General features: G+C 50.2%; 5 protein-coding genes across 5 annotated transcripts; 3 read left to right on the forward strand and 2 right to left on the reverse strand.

Moving 5' to 3' along the window:
• Positions 1-1,703, forward strand: CTRU02_206227 (eukaryotic and archaeal DNA primase small subunit; the record flags this gene model as incomplete). The annotated part of the gene is made up of 4 exons (XM_036728174.1): positions 1-278; positions 329-523; positions 579-1,025; positions 1,079-1,703. 4 exons carry the CDS (start codon positions 1-3, stop codon positions 1,701-1,703), a joined length of 1,545 nt encoding a protein of 514 aa, XP_036580289.1.
• Positions 1,704-1,825: 122 nt separating this feature from the next.
• Positions 1,826-3,190, reverse strand: CTRU02_206228 (tRNA (guanine-n -)-methyltransferase; the record flags this gene model as incomplete). Its single annotated transcript, XM_036728175.1, has 1 exon — positions 1,826-3,190. The coding sequence occupies one exon, from the start codon at positions 3,188-3,190 to the stop codon at positions 1,826-1,828; it is 1,365 nt and encodes a 454-aa protein (XP_036580288.1).
• Positions 3,191-3,899: 709 nt separating this feature from the next.
• On the forward strand, positions 3,900-6,764 carry CTRU02_206229 (DNA mismatch repair protein; the record flags this gene model as incomplete). The annotated part of the gene is made up of 3 exons (XM_036728173.1): positions 3,900-3,923; positions 3,981-4,112; positions 4,161-6,764. 3 exons carry the CDS (start codon positions 3,900-3,902, stop codon positions 6,762-6,764), a joined length of 2,760 nt encoding a protein of 919 aa, XP_036580287.1.
• Positions 6,765-9,210: 2,446 nt separating this feature from the next.
• CTRU02_206230 (NADH-ubiquinone oxidoreductase subunit (Tim17/Tim22/Tim23 family protein)) lies at positions 9,211-10,022 on the reverse strand (the record flags this gene model as incomplete). Its single annotated transcript, XM_036728172.1, has 4 exons — positions 9,211-9,305; positions 9,371-9,565; positions 9,643-9,762; positions 9,848-10,022. 4 exons carry the CDS (start codon positions 10,020-10,022, stop codon positions 9,211-9,213), a joined length of 585 nt encoding a protein of 194 aa, XP_036580286.1.
• A 1,410-nt stretch (positions 10,023-11,432) lies between these two features.
• CTRU02_206231 (ubiquitin carboxyl-terminal hydrolase) lies at positions 11,433-15,375 on the forward strand (the record flags this gene model as incomplete). Its single annotated transcript, XM_036728171.1, has 4 exons — positions 11,433-11,544; positions 11,658-13,117; positions 13,170-13,584; positions 13,640-15,375. The coding sequence occupies 4 exons, from the start codon at positions 11,433-11,435 to the stop codon at positions 15,373-15,375; spliced, it is 3,723 nt and encodes a 1,240-aa protein (XP_036580285.1).
• Positions 15,376-18,624: the final 3,249 nt, after the last annotated feature.

An 18,624-nucleotide genomic window follows, 5' to 3' on the forward strand; every position in this document is an offset into this window, starting at 1 on the left:
ATGCCGCATTCCGTGACACCAGAAGCAAACTCACCAAACGCGGTCCCCGAAAATACAATGGCTGAATCCCCGGTCAACGGCAACAGCCAGGCGACTGACGGCGATGTCGCCATGGCCGAGGTCGATGCGCCAGCGGTGGCTGCATCTGCAGAGAAGAAAGATGTCAAGTTGGAAGAGCTCTTTGCGGACGCAGACTCAGACGACGAATTTCCTAGTTCAAAACCACAAGAATCCCCATCCTCAAGTCCCCCAGGGATCGCGACGCCCCCCTCTCCAACGTGGGTTTCTCGGCGCCAATTCTAGGGTATGATGCTGATGTACGGACCAGAGACATTGCAGACTTGAAGGCTTCAGATCCTGAAGTAATGAGAAGTTTCTACCAGCGTCTCTTCCCCTGGAGATACCTTTTCCAATGGCTCAACCATAGCCCCTCGCCAACCAACGACTTCAGACACCGAGAATTCGCTTTCACGTTGCAGAACGACGCATATCTCCGATACCAATCATTTCCAAGTCACGACCTGTGAGTTACTCATTAGTCCTGCCCGTGCTCAATGACTCCATGCTAATCTCAACAGCCTCCGCAAAGATGTTCTTCGTCTCATGCCCTCCCGTTTCGAAATTGGTCCCGTCTATAGCACAAACCCGCGCGACCGCAAGGAGATCCGTAATGCCAGCGCCTTTAAGCCCCTTGCAAAGGAGCTGTGCTTCGATATCGATCTGACGGACTACGACGATATCAGAACCTGCTGCGACAAGGCCAATATTTGCATCAAATGCTGGCAGTTCATTACTATGGCGATCAAGGTTGTTGATGTTGCGCTGCGCGACGACTTCGGTTTCAAGCACATCATGTGGGTATACTCCGGACGAAGAGGTGCCCACGCATGGGTGTGCGACAAGAAAGCAAGAACAATGGGAGACCAAATGAGAAGGTCGATCGCGGGGTATCTGGAGGTCATTAAGGGCGGTGCACAGAGCGGGAAGAAGGTTAACTTGTGGCGACCGCTGCACCCTCACATCTCGTATGGAACCTTTCTCTAAAATCTGATGTTATAGCTGCTGACACCATGCGCAGACGGAGTTTGGATACTCTTAAAGCCCACTTTCAAGAAGACGTTCTCGAGGCACAGGACCCGTGGGCGTCTAACGAGCGCGCCGAACGCCTACTCCAGCTTCTGCCGGACAAGAACCTCAACGAGTCCCTCCGCAGGAAGTGGGACGCTGCTCCGGGGCGCTCGTCTATCTCTAAATGGGCTGACATCGACACCATGGCCAAGAGCGGCGCTAGCAAAAACCTCGACGCGAAAGCCTTGCTCGAGGCCAAGCAGGATATTGTGCTCGAGTATACCTACCCTCGCCTCGATATCGAGGTCAGCAAGAAACTCAACCATTTGCTTAAGTCGCCCTTTGTCGTGCATCCCGGCACAGGACGGGTGTGTGTGCCAATCGACACCCAAAATCTTGAGGATTTTGACCCCCTTGGCGTGCCAACGGTGCAGAGTTTGCTCGTAGAGATTGATGCGTGGAAGGGCGAGGATGACGATGCCGAAGGATCACAGCAGAAGAGCGTGCAGGACTGGGAGAAGACGAGCTTGAAGCCGTACGTGGAGCAGTTCCGATCGTTCGTGATTGGATTGATGAAGGAAGAGAGGGATGGCAAGGTCAAGAGAGAGAGGGAAGACGACTCGATGGAGTTTTGAAGATAAAATCCGACACGACTTGTATGATGGGCGAACTCGGGTAAATGGGTCGGTGTTTTTGACTTGGTAACAGCAACTGGGGGTATTATTCTTCATCTAATTAATGCCTGCCCGTACGTAGGCTATGATACGCTCTCTGCCTCCTTTGTCTTTTCGTCCCGAGGTTCGGCTTCTGGCTGAGACACCTTGACATTCTCAGTGATCGTCTGCTTTTCGTCTATGTCTTCGTCATGCTCTTCCTCGAACCTGCTATCCTCGACGTCGTCCTCCTCCTCACCCTCGCCTGTCTCAGCAGCTGGTGTACCACTGGCGCTGCCTACCTCCCCCTTAAGCTTCGCCTCCTTCCTCTTGGGAATCACAGCTGTGAATGCCTCGGCCCAGTCTCCGGATTCAAGCCACTTCAGCATGATCTCCACAACATGGTTCGTTGCCAGCACCCGCTTGCTAGAGATGTTCATATACTCTCCGATAGGCAGCTTCGCAGTACGAACCCCCAACGCACGCGCGCGGCGGTGACACAGGTACTTTTCGCGGTTCCGATCGACGAGTCCACCAATGACGTAGCTCACACCAGGCTCGAGACGATCGAGAGTATTGACCGAATCAGCGGAGAGGTAGACGATGTTTTTCAGCTCATCGATGGGTTCGGGTTCGGCTGCGGGAGTGGGCGCATTGTCGTACACGTCCAAGGACACAGCAGGCTTCTTTGGAGCACCTTCTGCGTCCTCCGATTTCAGGAGTTCAATCACCTCACCGCCACGATCTCCGCTCATTACCTCACCCGCATCTTTGGCCGCCTCAATGAAGTTGCCCTCGACAAGCTTCACTCCCTTCCAGCCCGTATGCTGACCGGCTAGTGTCGTCTCAAAGCGCTGCTTCAGCTTTCCACCATACGAGCTTATGTACAAATGCGCACGGTACCGGGCATTTCGGTTATCTGAGTAGCACCGCGTGATTTGGCTCGCCAGCGAGATGAGCTCTTTTTCCATCATGTACTTCTCAAAGTCGCAATCGAGAATCAGACTGACAGGGACCTGTGTGGCAGGCACCTTCGGCGTCTTGCGCTTAGGCGGGATGACGATTTGTGAGGGATCGAGACCCTTGGCTTCGGCGTCGGCGACAATGGCAGCGATTTGTTCGCGCCGAGCGGCCTGGCGGTCGGCGCGCTTGTCTTTGCGCTTGCGCTTGCGGTCCTCACGGCCTTCTTCCCATGCTGCTTTGCGCTTCATCTTGCGCAATTGATTTTTAGAAACTTTGGGCTCGTCGCCGTTGTTGTTGCTCCCTTGTCCTTGCTGGTCGTTGGGTTCTGTTGAATCGCAGGACGTAGCAGCTGGTTGCGGTCCTTCTGCCTGTTCTACCCCACCACTCGGCACCGCCTCGTCGCCATTGAGGACCGTGGAAGGAACGGTAGCTTGGTCTTGCTTAACGTCAGTCATTTCGAGATCTTTTGCTGGCTGACCAACAGGTTCCGTAGTTGTGCTGGCCATCGATACGATCGTGAGGTTGGCTATGACTGCAAAGTTTGGGGTGGGAAGTGGGGGACTTTTTGGAAATTTTGTCGATACTTTGCGATGATTGTCCTGCAGCCGTTGCGTAGCTGCCGCTTTGGAGAAGTGCACTAAATCTTTTATGGTATATAGTGGGGCGGAAGCATTAGAATTGAGACCTCGCGCTCTGAGATGCAGTGTCCTGCACAGCATAAGGTAACTAGGACCTTTAATATTCCCCTGGCAAATCAACACCTGGACACATTCTCAATGCTCCTGTGGGATTATAGTAACACGATATGGTGTTAAGAGTACTACGAGTAATGCTTCAGATATGGCCTGGATCACAGCAGAATCTCTCCCTGGTCTGTTGTACTCGTAAAAAAAGGAAAGGCTTCAGTAGAAAGCTGCAGGAAGATTTGCTGTAGTCTAGCTCTATTAGGCTAGAGGGGCTTCCCGCTCTGAAGCCAGTTGCTCCCCGACACGGCAGATTTATTTAGGCGGTCAATCACTATCGGGACTAGCGCGATCGCGACGCGTCTCCCCGCTAAACGGCATAGAAGACGCGCCACCAGAAACCACTTTAACACCCGCGCCCTCTAGAGCAGCTGTACACGGGGGTGTAATACTTTCTGGTTACACCCATTTTCGCTTCCGACTTTGTTCTGTTTCTCACTTGTCCTTTTTCAGCGTTTAACCAGTTTACAAAATGTCTTCCAGACCCGAATTGAAGGTTCGTAATGCTTTTTCGTATGTTTTCAAAGCCGTTGGCTAAATCAAAGTTCACCAGGTCGATGACGAGCATGGCTTCATCCGCTTCTTCAAGTCCCTTCCAGCCGTCCACGAAGATACAGTCCGCATATTCGATCGAGGTGATTGGTACACTGCACATGGCGAAGATGCAAACTTTATTGCCCGCACAGTATGATATACAATTCCAGGTATTCTTGTCTGAGTTAACCCTCTCTAGGTTTACAAGACAACGTCCGTTGTAAGGACACTAGGTCGAGATGATAAGACCGGACTCGCCTCTGTGACCATGACTGTTACGGTGTTTCGACAATTCCTCCGAGAAGCCCTCTTCAAGCTCGGCAAGAGACTAGAGATATGGGAGAGCACTGGCGGCCGCATGAATTGGAAGGTCGTAAAGCAGGCGTCGCCAGGTAACCTGCAGGACGTCGAGGAGGACCTCGGGGGTCAAATCGAGGCTGCACCAATGATTCTTGCTGTCAAAATCTCCACCAAGGCCTCGGAAGCTAGGAGTGTGGGCGTCTGCTTTGCAGACGCTAGCGTACGGGAACTGGGCGTCAGCGAGTTCCTCGACAATGATCTCTTCTCCAACTTTGAAGCTCTGCTCATTCAGCTTGGGGTCAGGGAGTGTCTTGTTCAGACTGACAAGGCTGAGAAGGCTAAAGACCCTGATCTGGCAAAGTTGAAGCAGATCATCGTCAACTGTGGCGTTGCCATTTCAGAGCGCTCTGGTACCGAGTTCGGCACTAAGGATATCGAACAGGACTTGGCGCGACTGCTGAAGGATGAGCGAGCTTCGAGCCTCCTTCCTCAGACCGATCTCAAGCTGGCAATGGGTTCCGCTGCGGCGCTTATCAAGTACCTCGGCGTGCTTCATGACCCCTCCAACTTTGGGCAGTATCAGTTGTACCAACATGACCTTTCTCAATTTATGAAGCTGGATGCTGCCGCTCTGAAGGCTCTCAACCTGATGCCCGGCGCTCGGGATGGCGCCAAGAGCATGAGTCTTTTTGGTCTTCTCAATCACTGCAAGACCCCAGTGGGCAGCAGGTTGCTTTCACAGTGGCTGAAGCAGCCGCTAATGAACAGAGCGGATATCGTGAAGCGTCAGCAGCTGGTCGAAGCATTTATCAACGACACTGAACTGAGGCAGACGATGCAGGAGGAACATCTTCGCTCTGTACCGGATCTCTATCGCCTTGCCAAGCGCTTCCAGAGAGGCAAGGCCAACCTCGAAGACGTTGTCCGCGCGTACCAGGTCGTTATTCGCCTGCCTGGTTTCCTGGGAACCTTCGAGGGTGTCATGGATGAGCAGTACAAGGATCCTCTTGATGAAGCCTACACAGCCCCGCTCCGTGAGCTCTCCAACAGTCTCGTAAAGCTTGCAGAAATGGTTGAGACAACTGTTGACCTTGACGCGCTGGATAACCACGAGTACATCATCAAGCCTGAATTCGACGACAGCCTGCGGATCATCAGGAAAAAACTCGACAAGCTCAAGAGAGATATCGACCAGGAATTCGCTGACTCGGCTCGGGACCTTAAGCAGGAAGTTGGCAAGAAAATCTTCCTCGAAAACCACAAAGTCCACGGCTACTGCATGAGACTTACCAGACAGGAAGCTGGTGCTATCCGGAATAAGTCGGGCTACCAAGAATGCTCCACACAGAAGAACGGAGTTTACTTCACGACCAAAACCCTTCAGAGTCTCCGCCGCGAGTTCGACCAGCTCTCGCAGAACTACAACCGCACCCAAAGCAGCCTAGTTAACGAAGTTGTCGGTGTCGCGGCATCTTACTCCCCAGTCTTGGAGAAGCTCGCCGGTGTTCTGGCACACCTTGACGTCATTGTCTCCTTTGCTCACTGCTCCGTCCATGCGCCCTCAGAATACGTCCGTCCCACGATCCACGCGCGTGGCGAGGGCCAGACTATCCTCAAGGAGGCTCGACACCCATGCTTGGAAATGCAGGATGACGTTCAGTTCATCACCAACGACGTCTCCCTTACGAGGGATAAGTCGTCCTTCCTCATCATCACCGGTCCCAACATGGGCGGAAAATCGACCTACATTCGCCAGATCGGTGTCATCGCTCTGATGGCTCAGATCGGCTGCTTCGTCCCATGTACCGAGGCTGAGTTGACCATCTTCGACTCGATTCTTGCGCGTGTTGGCGCCAGCGATTCGCAACTCAAGGGTGTCTCTACATTTATGGCTGAGATGCTTGAGACGGCCAATATTCTCAAGTCGGCTACAGCGGAATCTCTCATCATCATCGACGAGCTAGGTCGTGGTACTTCGACCTATGACGGATTTGGACTGGCGTGGGCCATATCCGAACATATAGTTAAGGAGATTGGATGTTTCGCCATGTTTGCAACACATTTCCACGAGTTAACTGCGCTGGCGGATGAGCATCCCCAGGTACACAACCTCCATGTGACGGCGCACATTAGCGGTGGCGAGAATAACAAGCGCGAGGTGACGCTGCTGTACAAGGTTGAGGACGGAGTTTGCGACCAGAGTTTCGGCATTCATGTTGCTGAGCTCGTCAGGTTTCCCGACAAGGTTGTGCGGATGGCGAAGCGCAAGGCCGATGAGCTTGAGGACTTTACGTCCAAGCACGAAGACTTGGGGCTGAAGTACAGCAAGACGGACATGGAGGAGGGCAGTACAATGCTGAAGGAGATCCTCCTCAAGTGGAAGGAGGAGGTTGCTGCCGGATCGATGAGCAAGGAGGAGATGGTGTCGAAGTTGAAGGGTTTGGTTATGGCGGATGAGAAGCTGCTTGCGAACCCTTTCTTCCAATCTGTCAAGACTTTGTAAGGGGGCTTGTGTTAAAAATGGTCCGACTTTGGGGCACGGCGTTTAGGGGTTTTGACAACCGGCACTGGGCACGGGGCAGTGTAATGATATTGGCAAGCCTCTACTGGAATGGCTAAAGGGATTCATGGCTATATAGGACTACATCTGTAGAAATACACTGATAACTTATAAGATTAAACAATAAGACATGGTCAGATGTCAATGATTGCAGATGTCGTGGGGTCTAGACTTTGGATCAGTCAGTACATGGTAAAACCAAACATATGCTAACAAGGTGTCAAGTACAAAAAAAAAAAAAAAGATCAGACAAATGATAGAACGGTGATGTTTCGAATCATAACGATGTTCATAAACAGCCTCTGAAGCTGAGTATCATCATAGTAATAGGGTGGAAGATGCTGAGGAGGATGGCATAGTAACTTACCAGATAGTTTAGGGTTGTACTCACCTGCCACGTCCAAACGACGTCAGCAAGAGAGGTATTAGAAATGCCGGCGAACAAGGGGGTAAATCTAAAACCGTGAGTTAGGATAACGTTTGAACACATGATGGTCAAATAATGGAAGGTTTGGTTGGGAAATCAGAAAAAATGATAGAACGGTGATGTTTCGAATCATATTGATGTAATCATAAACAGCCTCTGAAGCTGAATCTCATCATGGAAGCGGGAAATTGGGTGTTTGCGGTAGGAGATTGGGACTTACCAGTATGGCTGAAAAGTATCGGATACATCGAGGTGGCGGGGTCCATTGAGGTATGATGAAGAACTGAAGATATGGGGTTAGCCACTGTCTGTTCCGGATGCGTCAGGCGTAGCAAGAATTTGTAGTGTGCAAGGGATCAGAAAAATGATAGAACGGTGATATTTCGAATCATTAAATAATTCATAAACAGCCTCTGAAGCTGAGTCTCATCATGGAAAGAACACGGGGGCAAGGATGTATCGAATAGAAGCTTACCTCAGAGTTTAAGTTGTGTGATGTGAATGGCTTTGCTTTACCTTGATGCGAGAGGACGCTATAAACCGATGCACAGTCAGTCACGGTTCCGTAAAACAAAGAGCAAGAATATTAATAGATGTTGGGAAAATATCAGAAAAATGATAGAACGGTGATGGGTCGAATCATAATTGATCATAAACAGCCTCTGAAGCTAGGATTCATCATATGGTAAAAGGGCAGGACTTGAGACTCATAAGATGGGGAACGTACCATTTAACTGACCAATTACAGAAACAGAACGAGAATGAAAACTGAACAGCCATAACTATTCTGAGCATCCTAAGTTAGCCATTGTCAAATAATGATAGCGGTAAAAGAAGGCAGGTGAAAGGTGTAGTAATCAGACAAAAAGATAGAACGGTGATGTTTCGAATCATGAAAAGTTCATAAACAGCCTCTGAAGCTAGTGTATCATCATGGAGAGGAAAAAAAGAAACCACGAGCAGACATACCCTGAGCTACTTCGAAGAGAGTCTCATAGTTTGAGACAGACGGGTGTATGGAAATATGTGAAACTGAGTTGAAGCAGTCAGTGAATGTTGCTAATTCGAGTTGCTTGCAATGCGATAACAGGAGAACTAAATCAGACAAAAAGATAGAACGGTGATGAGTCGAATCATAATTGATCATAAACAGCCTCTGAAGCTAATGTATCATCATATAGAGTAGGGAAGAAAAGAGCCGGGGCGAGGCTTACATCTGTCGTGAGTTACACCCTGGTCGATGTCTTGGCATCTTTATTTGCGAAGATCTAAATTGACGTAGTCAGTAAAAGCTACCAAGATTGAAGAGCAGCAATATTGAGAGTCAAGGAGTGTAAGTCAGACAAATGATAGAACGGTGATGGGTCGAATCATAACAATGTTCATAAACAGCCTCTGAAGCTAGTATATCATCATGTAGAGTGAGGAAGGAAAGGACATGGGCGTGAAGCTTACATTCTATTATGTTGTGAGTTGAGGAGACTTGTCGATGTTTTTGCATCTTGGCTCGCGAAGATCTAACTTGACGTAATTAGCAAAAGCTACCAAGGTTGAAGAGCAACAATATCGAGAATGAAGGAGCGTAAATCAGACAAATGATAGAACGGTGATGGGTCGAATCATAACAATTTTCATAAACAGCCTCTGAAGCTAGTTTATCATCATGAAGGGTAGTAGCGCAAGTTAGCATGCAAGAAGACGTACCGTTTTGATGACGCAGTCGGCGGTGCGTCATTAGAGACAAGCACACATCACGCGAAAGCTACGCGAAAGAAAGCTCAAAGAGCATTGGAAAAAATAGTACAAGTTCTCCATTCCTCTAGCCGATGAGACTCCTCTTCTTATGCCCACAGTTTTTCTCGCGGGCCTGTGTATATACAAACGGGGAAGAAAAAAAGAGCATGCCTCGCTTGGCGGGTTGGGTGTTTCGTAGTGGTGGTGGGGTTTTGGGGAATGTTTCCTTTATTCGACAGTTGCCCTGACGGGGTTGATCTCGACTCCGTACTTCTCCTTAAGTCTCTCACGTCTCCGCTCCTCGTAGCCGGGTGGCCGGATGCCTAACATATGTCAGCCTCCACACACGGATTGTGGTAAAATTGGTAGGAGGGAGGGGAAAATGTACCTCGGCCCTCGCCAATCTCTGCAATCGTCTCCTCAATCGGACGTCTCTTGGCCGCGCGCTGGGCGATCTTGGTCTCGAACTCATCCTCGTCTAATCTGTCGGTCCATCCCCTCAAGCGGCTGCCGGTGACGGTAAAGATACCCTGCCACGCGGCGAAGCCAGCGCCGAGGCCGAGCACGACGGGCATCTTCTTGGCTGTATTTTAGTCGGCTCGTAAGTACGTGTCCTTCGCTAGTGCAACGATTGGGTTTAGGGAGAGGAAATATCCGTACTTGTCATTCCCAAGATAGAACCTGCGACGAAGCCGGCAGTCGCGGTGTTCCACGCATCATCCTTTTCTCTCAGATTGGCCATTGCGGACTGGGTGAAGCCGTATGCGCCTCCACCAATTGCTGTTGTTACGCCCCGTCAGCCATACGTCCCAATGTATTCCTCGGTCCCATGACAAGACTCGTCAAGAAAACCAAGACGGCTTACTCATGACGGCGATGATGCCTCCGCTACGTGTGAAGACAGACATGGCGCCGACATTCTGCTTCTGGAGGGCGTTGGTGACAGCGGCCAGGAAGAAACCAGTACCGCCTAGGGCAGTGGCAGCCGTGATGCCGGACTTGATGGCATCCTTGGGGTGGTACGTGTCGTCGCCGGCCATGGTGGGTTCGGGGGGGCTCTGCGGGCCAAACACTCAATTGGAAAAGACGAAAGTTGGTGAGGGATGTTGCGGAAGTTTGAGGTCGGGTTGAAGCTCCACGGAAAGGTGCTCCACATCCGGTGGTCTAGTCACGTGGTTTCTATCGGTGTAAGGCCAATCAGCGTGCAGGAGATGGTCAACTCGGCTGAGAAAGTTGCGCCTGCGTTGGACTCAGTGAAACTTCCAATAAGCTATTTTGCCAATTGAGTGCATTTAAAAGTCAAGATCCCTCAAATTATCAACAACTCTCCGTAGGATCCTTTTTTTCCTTGTAAAGTTGGTGAACTGTGGTTCATATTTACTATGAAATGACAGCGGCGCTTGCTATTGGCTGGAGCTGAGATGACTAAGCTTTAGATGTTTCCTCTGTAGTCAACTGAAGGATGTCAAAGGTCACGTGCCAAATCACCTGCCTGTCTGTGGTAATGTATGAAGTGAATCCTTGCTTTGGAAGCCATATCCTTGCGTTCCATGTGATTCTAGCCACACAGAACCTAGCGGTAGTACCTTAAAGCTATTTGTTCTCCACGCCGAGTTGGGGGGGCAAACGAAGCAGCACGGGAACAAGGTCGGCCTTACCTCAGTCACCGCAGGTGCCGAGCTACATCTCAGCAGTACCATTGACGGCCTAGGAGTTGCGCTACTGCATTGTACACTAGCACACTACAGCCGATACAGCTACCGCTGTGCGAGGCTGCCAGTTGCGTCAGCCTGTCCACGTTTCCTCCCCGCCACACCTGCCCACCTTTTTGCCTTACCTCACCAGGTCCCGGGGCCACCTTCTAGAAGCTGGCGCATAGTTTAGGCCCGCCATTATTTACCCTTGACGCATTGCATGAAAGCTGGCGTAATGTTTGCTGTGTTTCTGCTGGGACAGCTTCCACGGTTTTCATATTCTCTCCCGGGTTATGTTATTTGCCCTCGCGCATAGATACCCAAAGCTTCCTCCATCTGTTTCGCCCCGCTGTTGCTACAGCTAGTAGCCGTGGCTGCTTCCTGTCGCTCAGATTTCCAACCCTTCAAACAGAGGCACCCTCCGTTTGGATCCAGTCGGAGACTACCTGGCCGGCACATCCAACTTGTCGATGAGAGGTTGTTGAGTCATGTATGTTTTGATTTCACGATTGTTCATATAGACGTGTTGGTACTGACTCTTGCGCAGAAGCCCCCGCTGAACGACACCTTCTCTCCAAGGATCGAACACAGATCTCAGCACGTAACTTCGAAAAGCGATACTATATCCGGCCCGGAATACCTCTTTGACACAAGCGAACGACAGCGATCGATCGAAGACCTAACGAGAGCGGCACCACAGACTGAGCTACGATCCGTCATCCTCACTCCAATTGCAGGTTGGCTGGCAATTAAGAAATGGTTGCGACCGACGGCTACGGCATAATGTCGCCTCATGGTTCACCTCCAACGGCGCAACACTGGGAGGGCTTTTCGCCTCTGATAAAGGAGAGCATGGCCGGCAAGTCGGGTATGTCAAGCTATAGCTGTTATACGGCCTTGCGGTCGTCGCAGTGCTGATGTTCATTGCAACTGGAAACGCCATGATCTCAGGACAAGGAATATAAGCTGACTGTTCTATAGGTCGACTCGCTCCCAGATGGGTTCATGATCTTCTGAATTCTGAGTTGGACGTCGGTTCCTTCACAAACATCCAATGGGACCCGAACGCACGCTGCAGTAGAAAGACCGTAACGCACACTCTCGTTCTTGTTGGGAATCAAAGCAGTGCCGAGGGACGAAACCCTGGCGTCCTCTCGTGCGTTTGCACTACATGTGACTTTCACTTTCTCATAAGGACGGCCTGGGATGCTGACCAGTTGGTGTGTCTTTGCCAACCGTTTCCTGTTCACTTTCCGCCAAAGGACACAGACTTTTACCTACATCACCTTGTCAATATTGAGCAGCCGCCTCAAAACCAAGACTACACGTCTGACTATCATCCCTTGATTCGGGAATCTCTGATTGCCGTCGAACATTTCGGTTGTTCAGCTCCCCGTTGTACGTTCCAAGTGACGGTCGAGATATCACGCCCTCGCCTCAAGCGCGAGTGGGTACAGCTACTAACCGACCAACAACGCATTTTGGACAACCTAGCGCGAGCACGAAAACAGTCGCCTGACCGATTCTCAGATGCTAGGGATGATTGGTGTACCAGCGCGCCGTCAACGCTGAACACGTACTTGAGAGACCTGCTGGATAAGCCAAACCCACGCAATATTTCTCAACGCAACAAGCGTTTCCAGGTAGTTTTTGGTGAGGAATGCTATGTTATCTTTAAAGCGATTGAGTTTTCTGAGGAAATACTCGACAAAGATGGCGTTCTGGAGCCTTACTTCATCCCTCCTGTTCTGGAACCTGGCACTGCGGGTACGCCAACGAGACTGAGTACTTTGCGGGCATTCGTGGAGGATATGCAAGCTGAAGCGGAAAGTCTCATTATTCGCAATGGAAAACCTGGAGAAAACCGGCCTGTGGCAGGAAATCGTGTTTTCAAGGAGCTCCAATGCCTGGACTATCCGCAGAACAAGGTTTCCCCGCGACCAGTCGAAGCTCATCGGACCCTTGGTGTTCTGCCTGACTTTGACAAGGCACTCATTTTCTATGCTTATAACCGCCAGTCTATTTTATGTGAGCAACGTCGGCCTGATTATGTTCAGGCACTTCGTGATATTGCTCAAGAAACTGCTGATGATGAATTCCAAACCCGGGCAATTCAGGAGCTCACCATGGTAGAGAGAATGCCCACTGCGGGTCATTATGGTGCGGGTGATGAGTTGGAGCAGCAGGCATATTCTTTCTTCAGTTTGCAGTACACAGCGACGGACGACGCTGTCATCCATGCTTTCAACAAGAAAATCGAGCATTCGCCCTCCCAGGCTGACTCAGCGCGCGAGATGCTACAAATAATTGGGCGGCACAGGTCCAATGACAGGATTCTCAATCATGCAAGTGGCCCTATGGATGTCGCTGCAGCTTATCGCATTCTTGAGGCGGATCCACAGTGGCCCGACAGTACTATATCGATGATGTGCAGTGTTAAGGTTTGTTGAACGAAGCCGAATACTTGATTGAGACTGTAACTGACCAGTTTAGCTCAACAAACACCCCGAAAATAAAGCTGTTGTTGCGCAAGCAGTTGAGGCTATGGAAGCTATCGCTGCCGACAGAAACAGCGATGAGTTACGACAAGCTGCCATCTCTCTGAAAGCAGATCTTTCGCGCATGCAGCAGCAATCGCAAGATGGTCAAATGTTCTCAGTCGATGCTGGCAGTGTTCAAAATGATCCCAAGCCCCGTCTAGATCTGCCCGCTGGCCTCGAAAATATTGGTAACACGTGTTACCTGAACAGCATTTTGCAGTACTTGAGGACGGTTATCCCAATTAGAGTGTTGCTCGCTCAGTATTCAGAGTATCAGCTGGGACTCGAGGAATCTGATATCACCAACAGACTTATTGGTGGTAATAAGCTCAAGGTCGAAACTGCGGAGGCCGTTATTGGACGTATTTGTGAGTCTAAACGCGAAACCGTCGATTACTGATTTTGATGCTGATTTTTCGCAAGTCGTTGAAGAGCTTGACAGACTATTAGACAACCTCGATAACACCAAGGAGATCGCAATTCGCCCATCCCAACGTCTTGCCAACGCCGTTCTGTTACCCACTAGTCAGATCAAGAAGGAGTCAAACGCGGTAGAGGCTAAAGAGCCCGAGGCACAGAGAACACAAGAGGTTATGGGTGCTCAATTCCCCATCCCTCCTCCCCTGCCAGCACGTCCGGCTCCTGGACCACCTACTAAGAACGTGGACCATGTAGAAGATGTCAACATGGTTAACGTCTCTGTTAACCCTGTCTCCGAATCTGCAAGCAGCGTAAGCTCGCAGACCTTGGTCAGTTTGCCAGATGCTGACGAGGAGAAGAGCGACGTCAAACTCAACTCGAACAAACACGAGCCGGCACCCGAACTTGTACCAGATAACGATGTTCAAATGATCGACGCCGAAACGCCAATCCTATCTGTCCAGCAGATCGAGCAGAGAGTACTGAAAGCCCTCGAGACCCAGAAGCGCTCCTCCGGGACCGATCAACAAGACGTGGAAGAAGTCATGGGCAGTATCATCAACCGCCTGCAGGCAGCAATCCGGCCCACTGAAATAAGTAAAGATGGAGTTCAGTGGGAACCTATTATGAAAACATTCTACGTCGAGTTGACGAACCACACAAGAATGCCGAGTCAGACAAAGTTTACACCGGATTCAACCCTAGAAAGAGCAATCACGGCATACCCTGCGGAAACTGGCCCAAGCACAATTCACGAAGGCCTCAGTCGGAACTTTGATTTGCAAAGAGTTGCTGTTGAGAAGGGTGAAGATATCATGCGGTTTACTTCGATTAAGAATCTTCCTCCTATCTTGCACGTACTCATCCAAAGAACCAAGAATGACGGGCACAAGAATATGAACCCTGTCGAAGTATCGGAGATGCTTTATCTTGATCGATACATGGATACTCCTGGGGACCCTGAGTTCTTCAAGCTGAGACAAAAAGGATGGGCTCTGCAGCAGCGCTTGGAGCAGTTAAACAGCATTTCCAGGACCACTACCGAAGACCTACAAATCATGGATGGCTTTATCAAAGACTTTGTCTGCATTGAAAAATCGGATTTTGAGCCTTCACTTTTAGCAGATCAGCCGGTATCATCGCTCAGCTTTGCCGGGGAAGAAGCTCCATTCAAAACCTACACGCCTCATTCGGAGCCAACATTTGAGAAGATCGAGCCGCCTGCTGCGGCAAGCGTTACTCCAGCTGCACGAGAACAAATCAACAACATGCGTGAAGACGAAGTGAAGAAGTACAAAGCTGAGCTGGACGAATTATTCTCTCAGCACAAACAGCAGGCCTACCGTTTGCATGCCGTCATCTGCCATAGTGGCCGGCTGACAGCTGGTCACTACTGGGTCTGGATTCATGACTTCGAGGACGGCATTTGGCGAAAGTATAATGACGGAATAGTTACCGAAAACGCTAACACTGAAGAGGTCCTGAAAACATTGAACAGCAATGGTGACCCATACTACCTTTGCTACGTCAAAGACGAAATGAGATTCGACCTGGTGCGAGTTCCCAAACGAGTAGAGGCAACATCCGGCCAGGCTCAAAAGGACACCGATGGGGATATCGACTTGATTGACGTGGCAGAGGCGAGGGCTGATGGAGAAGGAATTCCTAACGAGACGGCTTCCGACCGCAATGTGGTCGAGCATGATTCTGTACCGTCACAGAGCAACGACCGGACTTAGAAGGACGGCGTGGATGAAGATGATGACGATGGCGAGAGAGGTAAGCGAGACGAAAACCGGAGAAACCGTCGTCAACAGAAAGCTGAGTTTCGAAAGCTGTTCCACAGGCGCGAAGAGCTCTTCAGCGCTTCCAACTCGACTGAGCTGCGGGCTTCTAAGCTCATTGCGCGCCGCAGAATTAGGCCAACTCCGCGATTGGTGATATTGCACCAATCAAATATTTCGGGGCCAAAACAAAGCAATATGGTCTCTGGCAGGTATCGAAGAGAGTCCCCTGTTCTGGTAGACTATTGGAAGCAAAAAGGCCGAGAAAGTTTGGACCAGCCATAATAGTACTTAAAATGGGTTAAAGACAGCGGATCTTACGATGACGGACGCACACGGGAGCTCTAGCTTTCGTCGACAGCTATTTGGTGGTCTTGCCTCTACCACCAGCATGACTAACGAAGAATATGGCGGCATGGTGGTCGGATAAATTTGCAGCATGGTATTTTTGCTGTACAATACCCATATGTAGACAAGAAAACGATTCACGAACCATACCATTTCTCTTTTCTGAAGTCTTTTATTGACTGTCATAACTGATACTGACTTCCTCACTTGCGTTATGCATTGGAGTGCGAGCCCCGCTCTTCATGCCCCGCTCCATGCCCGATCGAAATTGGGAATCGGTTGATATCTGCAACATCGTCGATTGAGCGAGTGTGGAGATGTTTTACGCATTACCGTCCAACCACGACGAAGTCCACGCCCCTTTGGCTCAGTGGTAGAGCGTCTCACTCGTATCGTGTGCGAATTATGAGAAGGTCCACGGTTCAATCCCGTGAGGGGGCATTCTCTTTTGCCGGATGGAGTTGGATTTCAGCTTTTGCTCGAGTGAGATTTGCCGGCTTTGGCCTTTTGAATGTAGTAGATGCGGACCGGACATCATTGCTAACTAATACCTAGTTACTTACTTACAACTTGAGTGCGTTGGCTCTTCCTAGAGCAGTCTACGATTTTGGTTGCTCCAAAGCACCAGTGGCGGAAATGGCAAACCTATAACGCGTCAAAGAGGCTCCGGTCATGTCACACGCCCAGCTTCATGCGGTGGTTAGCGACTATTTGCTAATGTGTTTTACTTGGAATACCAGAATCAGTGCTTCGACACAGGATAAGTATCTGAAGGCCTTGTAGACTCGGCAGAGCCAAAAGAGTCAAGTATGTAGCGACACCTCAGAATCCAGCGTAACTAGAGAAGCAGGTCGTCATAGCGCCGCGGCATCTGGTATACATTAAACTGTCAGTATCTCACGGAGGTCGTATGTATTTATCCCTTGTGCTCACTGTTTCTCCATCGGCAGTCTATATGAATACGATGACTTGTCCCAACGTAATGTTAACCAAATGCCTTGAAGAGATGTCGGCACCCAGCATCAGACAACAAGACACGTCCATCCCACGCAGTGTTCTAATAAGATGTTACTGCATCACAACTAGCACCCCGGATCCCCCCCCCCTCCCGGACGTTCCCTTACCTTGAATATCAAATATCAGTTATTCCATCCTCTAACGCTCCTTCCTGCAGTTCCCATAAGTTACCATTCCCACATCGGCTGTCCCGGCCGCTGCAAGATTCAGCTCAACCCAACCTGCAAGATCCAAGCCCTGACGCAGTATCATGCAAGATGAGAAAACAGATGTATGCGAGCGCTGCTGCAAGTCGCCGGTATCTGGGTACCTGGACTGCAAGATCTCGCTTGAAGGGGGGCCCGCCGCCTGCCCGCCGAACGGATGAATGGAAGACTGCATCGTCAGGGGGCTTGCGTTCTATGCAATACTCACGTCAAAAGCACGGGGCATATAGTCACCCCGGCGGGAGCTGTGGTCTGATCTCAAGTCGGTGGCGTACATTGATCCGGGTTTCTGGAACCGTAGCAATGTGCGGGGTTTGGGGGGGCGGGCGGTGATCATGGCAGTTCAAAGTGATATGGAAGAGAACCGAGATCCAGCGTCTACGGATACTGAGAGACATGAAGAGTAGGGTTTCAATCACTAGGGTGCAGAGCTAGACGGCATATGGGAGAGCGGTAGAAAATATGCGTTGAACCAAGATAATTAATACAGATTTCTCGAGTTGATATCACAGTCTTCATGATGCGTGTCCTTGTCCCAGTTATAAAGTAAATGTCCAAAATTGCGAGGCCAGTTGCAACAATCCTCAAATCCTGTAGAAGATCTGCATCTGGTTTGATTATCCCTCTTTCGCCATTCAGTAGTCTCTTGTCACATCGCTCTGCTCGTCGTCCCCGTCGTTGATGGGAATAGGAGGGGGAGGTTGCGGGGTCTGGGGCTTATGACTTGGGTACGATGCCATGTCGTCTTTATCTGTGGCAATTTACACATTGTCAGCTGGGTACTGTGATACTTTCATCTTGATCACTCTACCTAGTATCAAATTGTTGATCGCTGTCTGATAGTTGTGGGATGCAAAACTGGAAGAAAGTTCTGTCGTCTGTCGTTCGTACACGATGGCGACAGCGACATGGGAAACCTTATATGCCTCTGCGATGAATCAAATAATCGGAGATCGGTAGCGCCATTGATCGGCGGGGAACGTGACGTCAGGCCACCATGATGTGGGAGTGCGACGACTTTTGGAGATAATCTAACTGAAGCACGGTTATTGTTTGGGCGGTCCTTCCGGGTGTTCGTAGCTCGAAGTGGTCGTCAGCTTCGGGTAAACGGATTGGGAACGAGTATACAAACAGAGGGGTCCAAAAAGTGTCCAAAGTGTGTGGTTTAGGTGTTCGACAGATGAAATTCACGAATGCGCTCTATGGACGGTGGAACGAGACCTCGGAGGTAATCTCGCATGAGAGGAAGCTACTGATCCGTCATTGTCATTTGGGATCAGACCAGAGCGAGCAGCGGGCAGCGTGAGATGTTGTCGCTGGGCAGCGACCCTGGCTAAAACGGATCCGATACAAACACTCTTCTGCCAACTAGGATCGCCAATGACAACTGTAGAAGGGTAAGGAAAAACAGAGAGTCCTACTACATAGTAAGCCTTTCATACAAAGTAGATTTCAAGCATGGCGCAGCTCTCGCCTACACAAACTGTCCTAACTTTCCAAGGCTTTCATTCTAGTTCCTGATCAGCGAGCCCCTCATAACTGTGTCTGCAACGGTAGGCTGTCTCCCGACTGGGCAGCTCTGGTGTCTTGTTAGTTATCCACAATGTTGAACCTCTTGGAAGGTGCTTGTAAA

Source organism: Colletotrichum truncatum (assembly GCF_014235925.2).
Source record: "Colletotrichum truncatum strain CMES1059 chromosome Unknown Contig_0003, whole genome shotgun sequence".
Taxonomy (NCBI): Eukaryota; Fungi; Ascomycota; class Sordariomycetes; order Glomerellales; family Glomerellaceae; genus Colletotrichum; species Colletotrichum truncatum.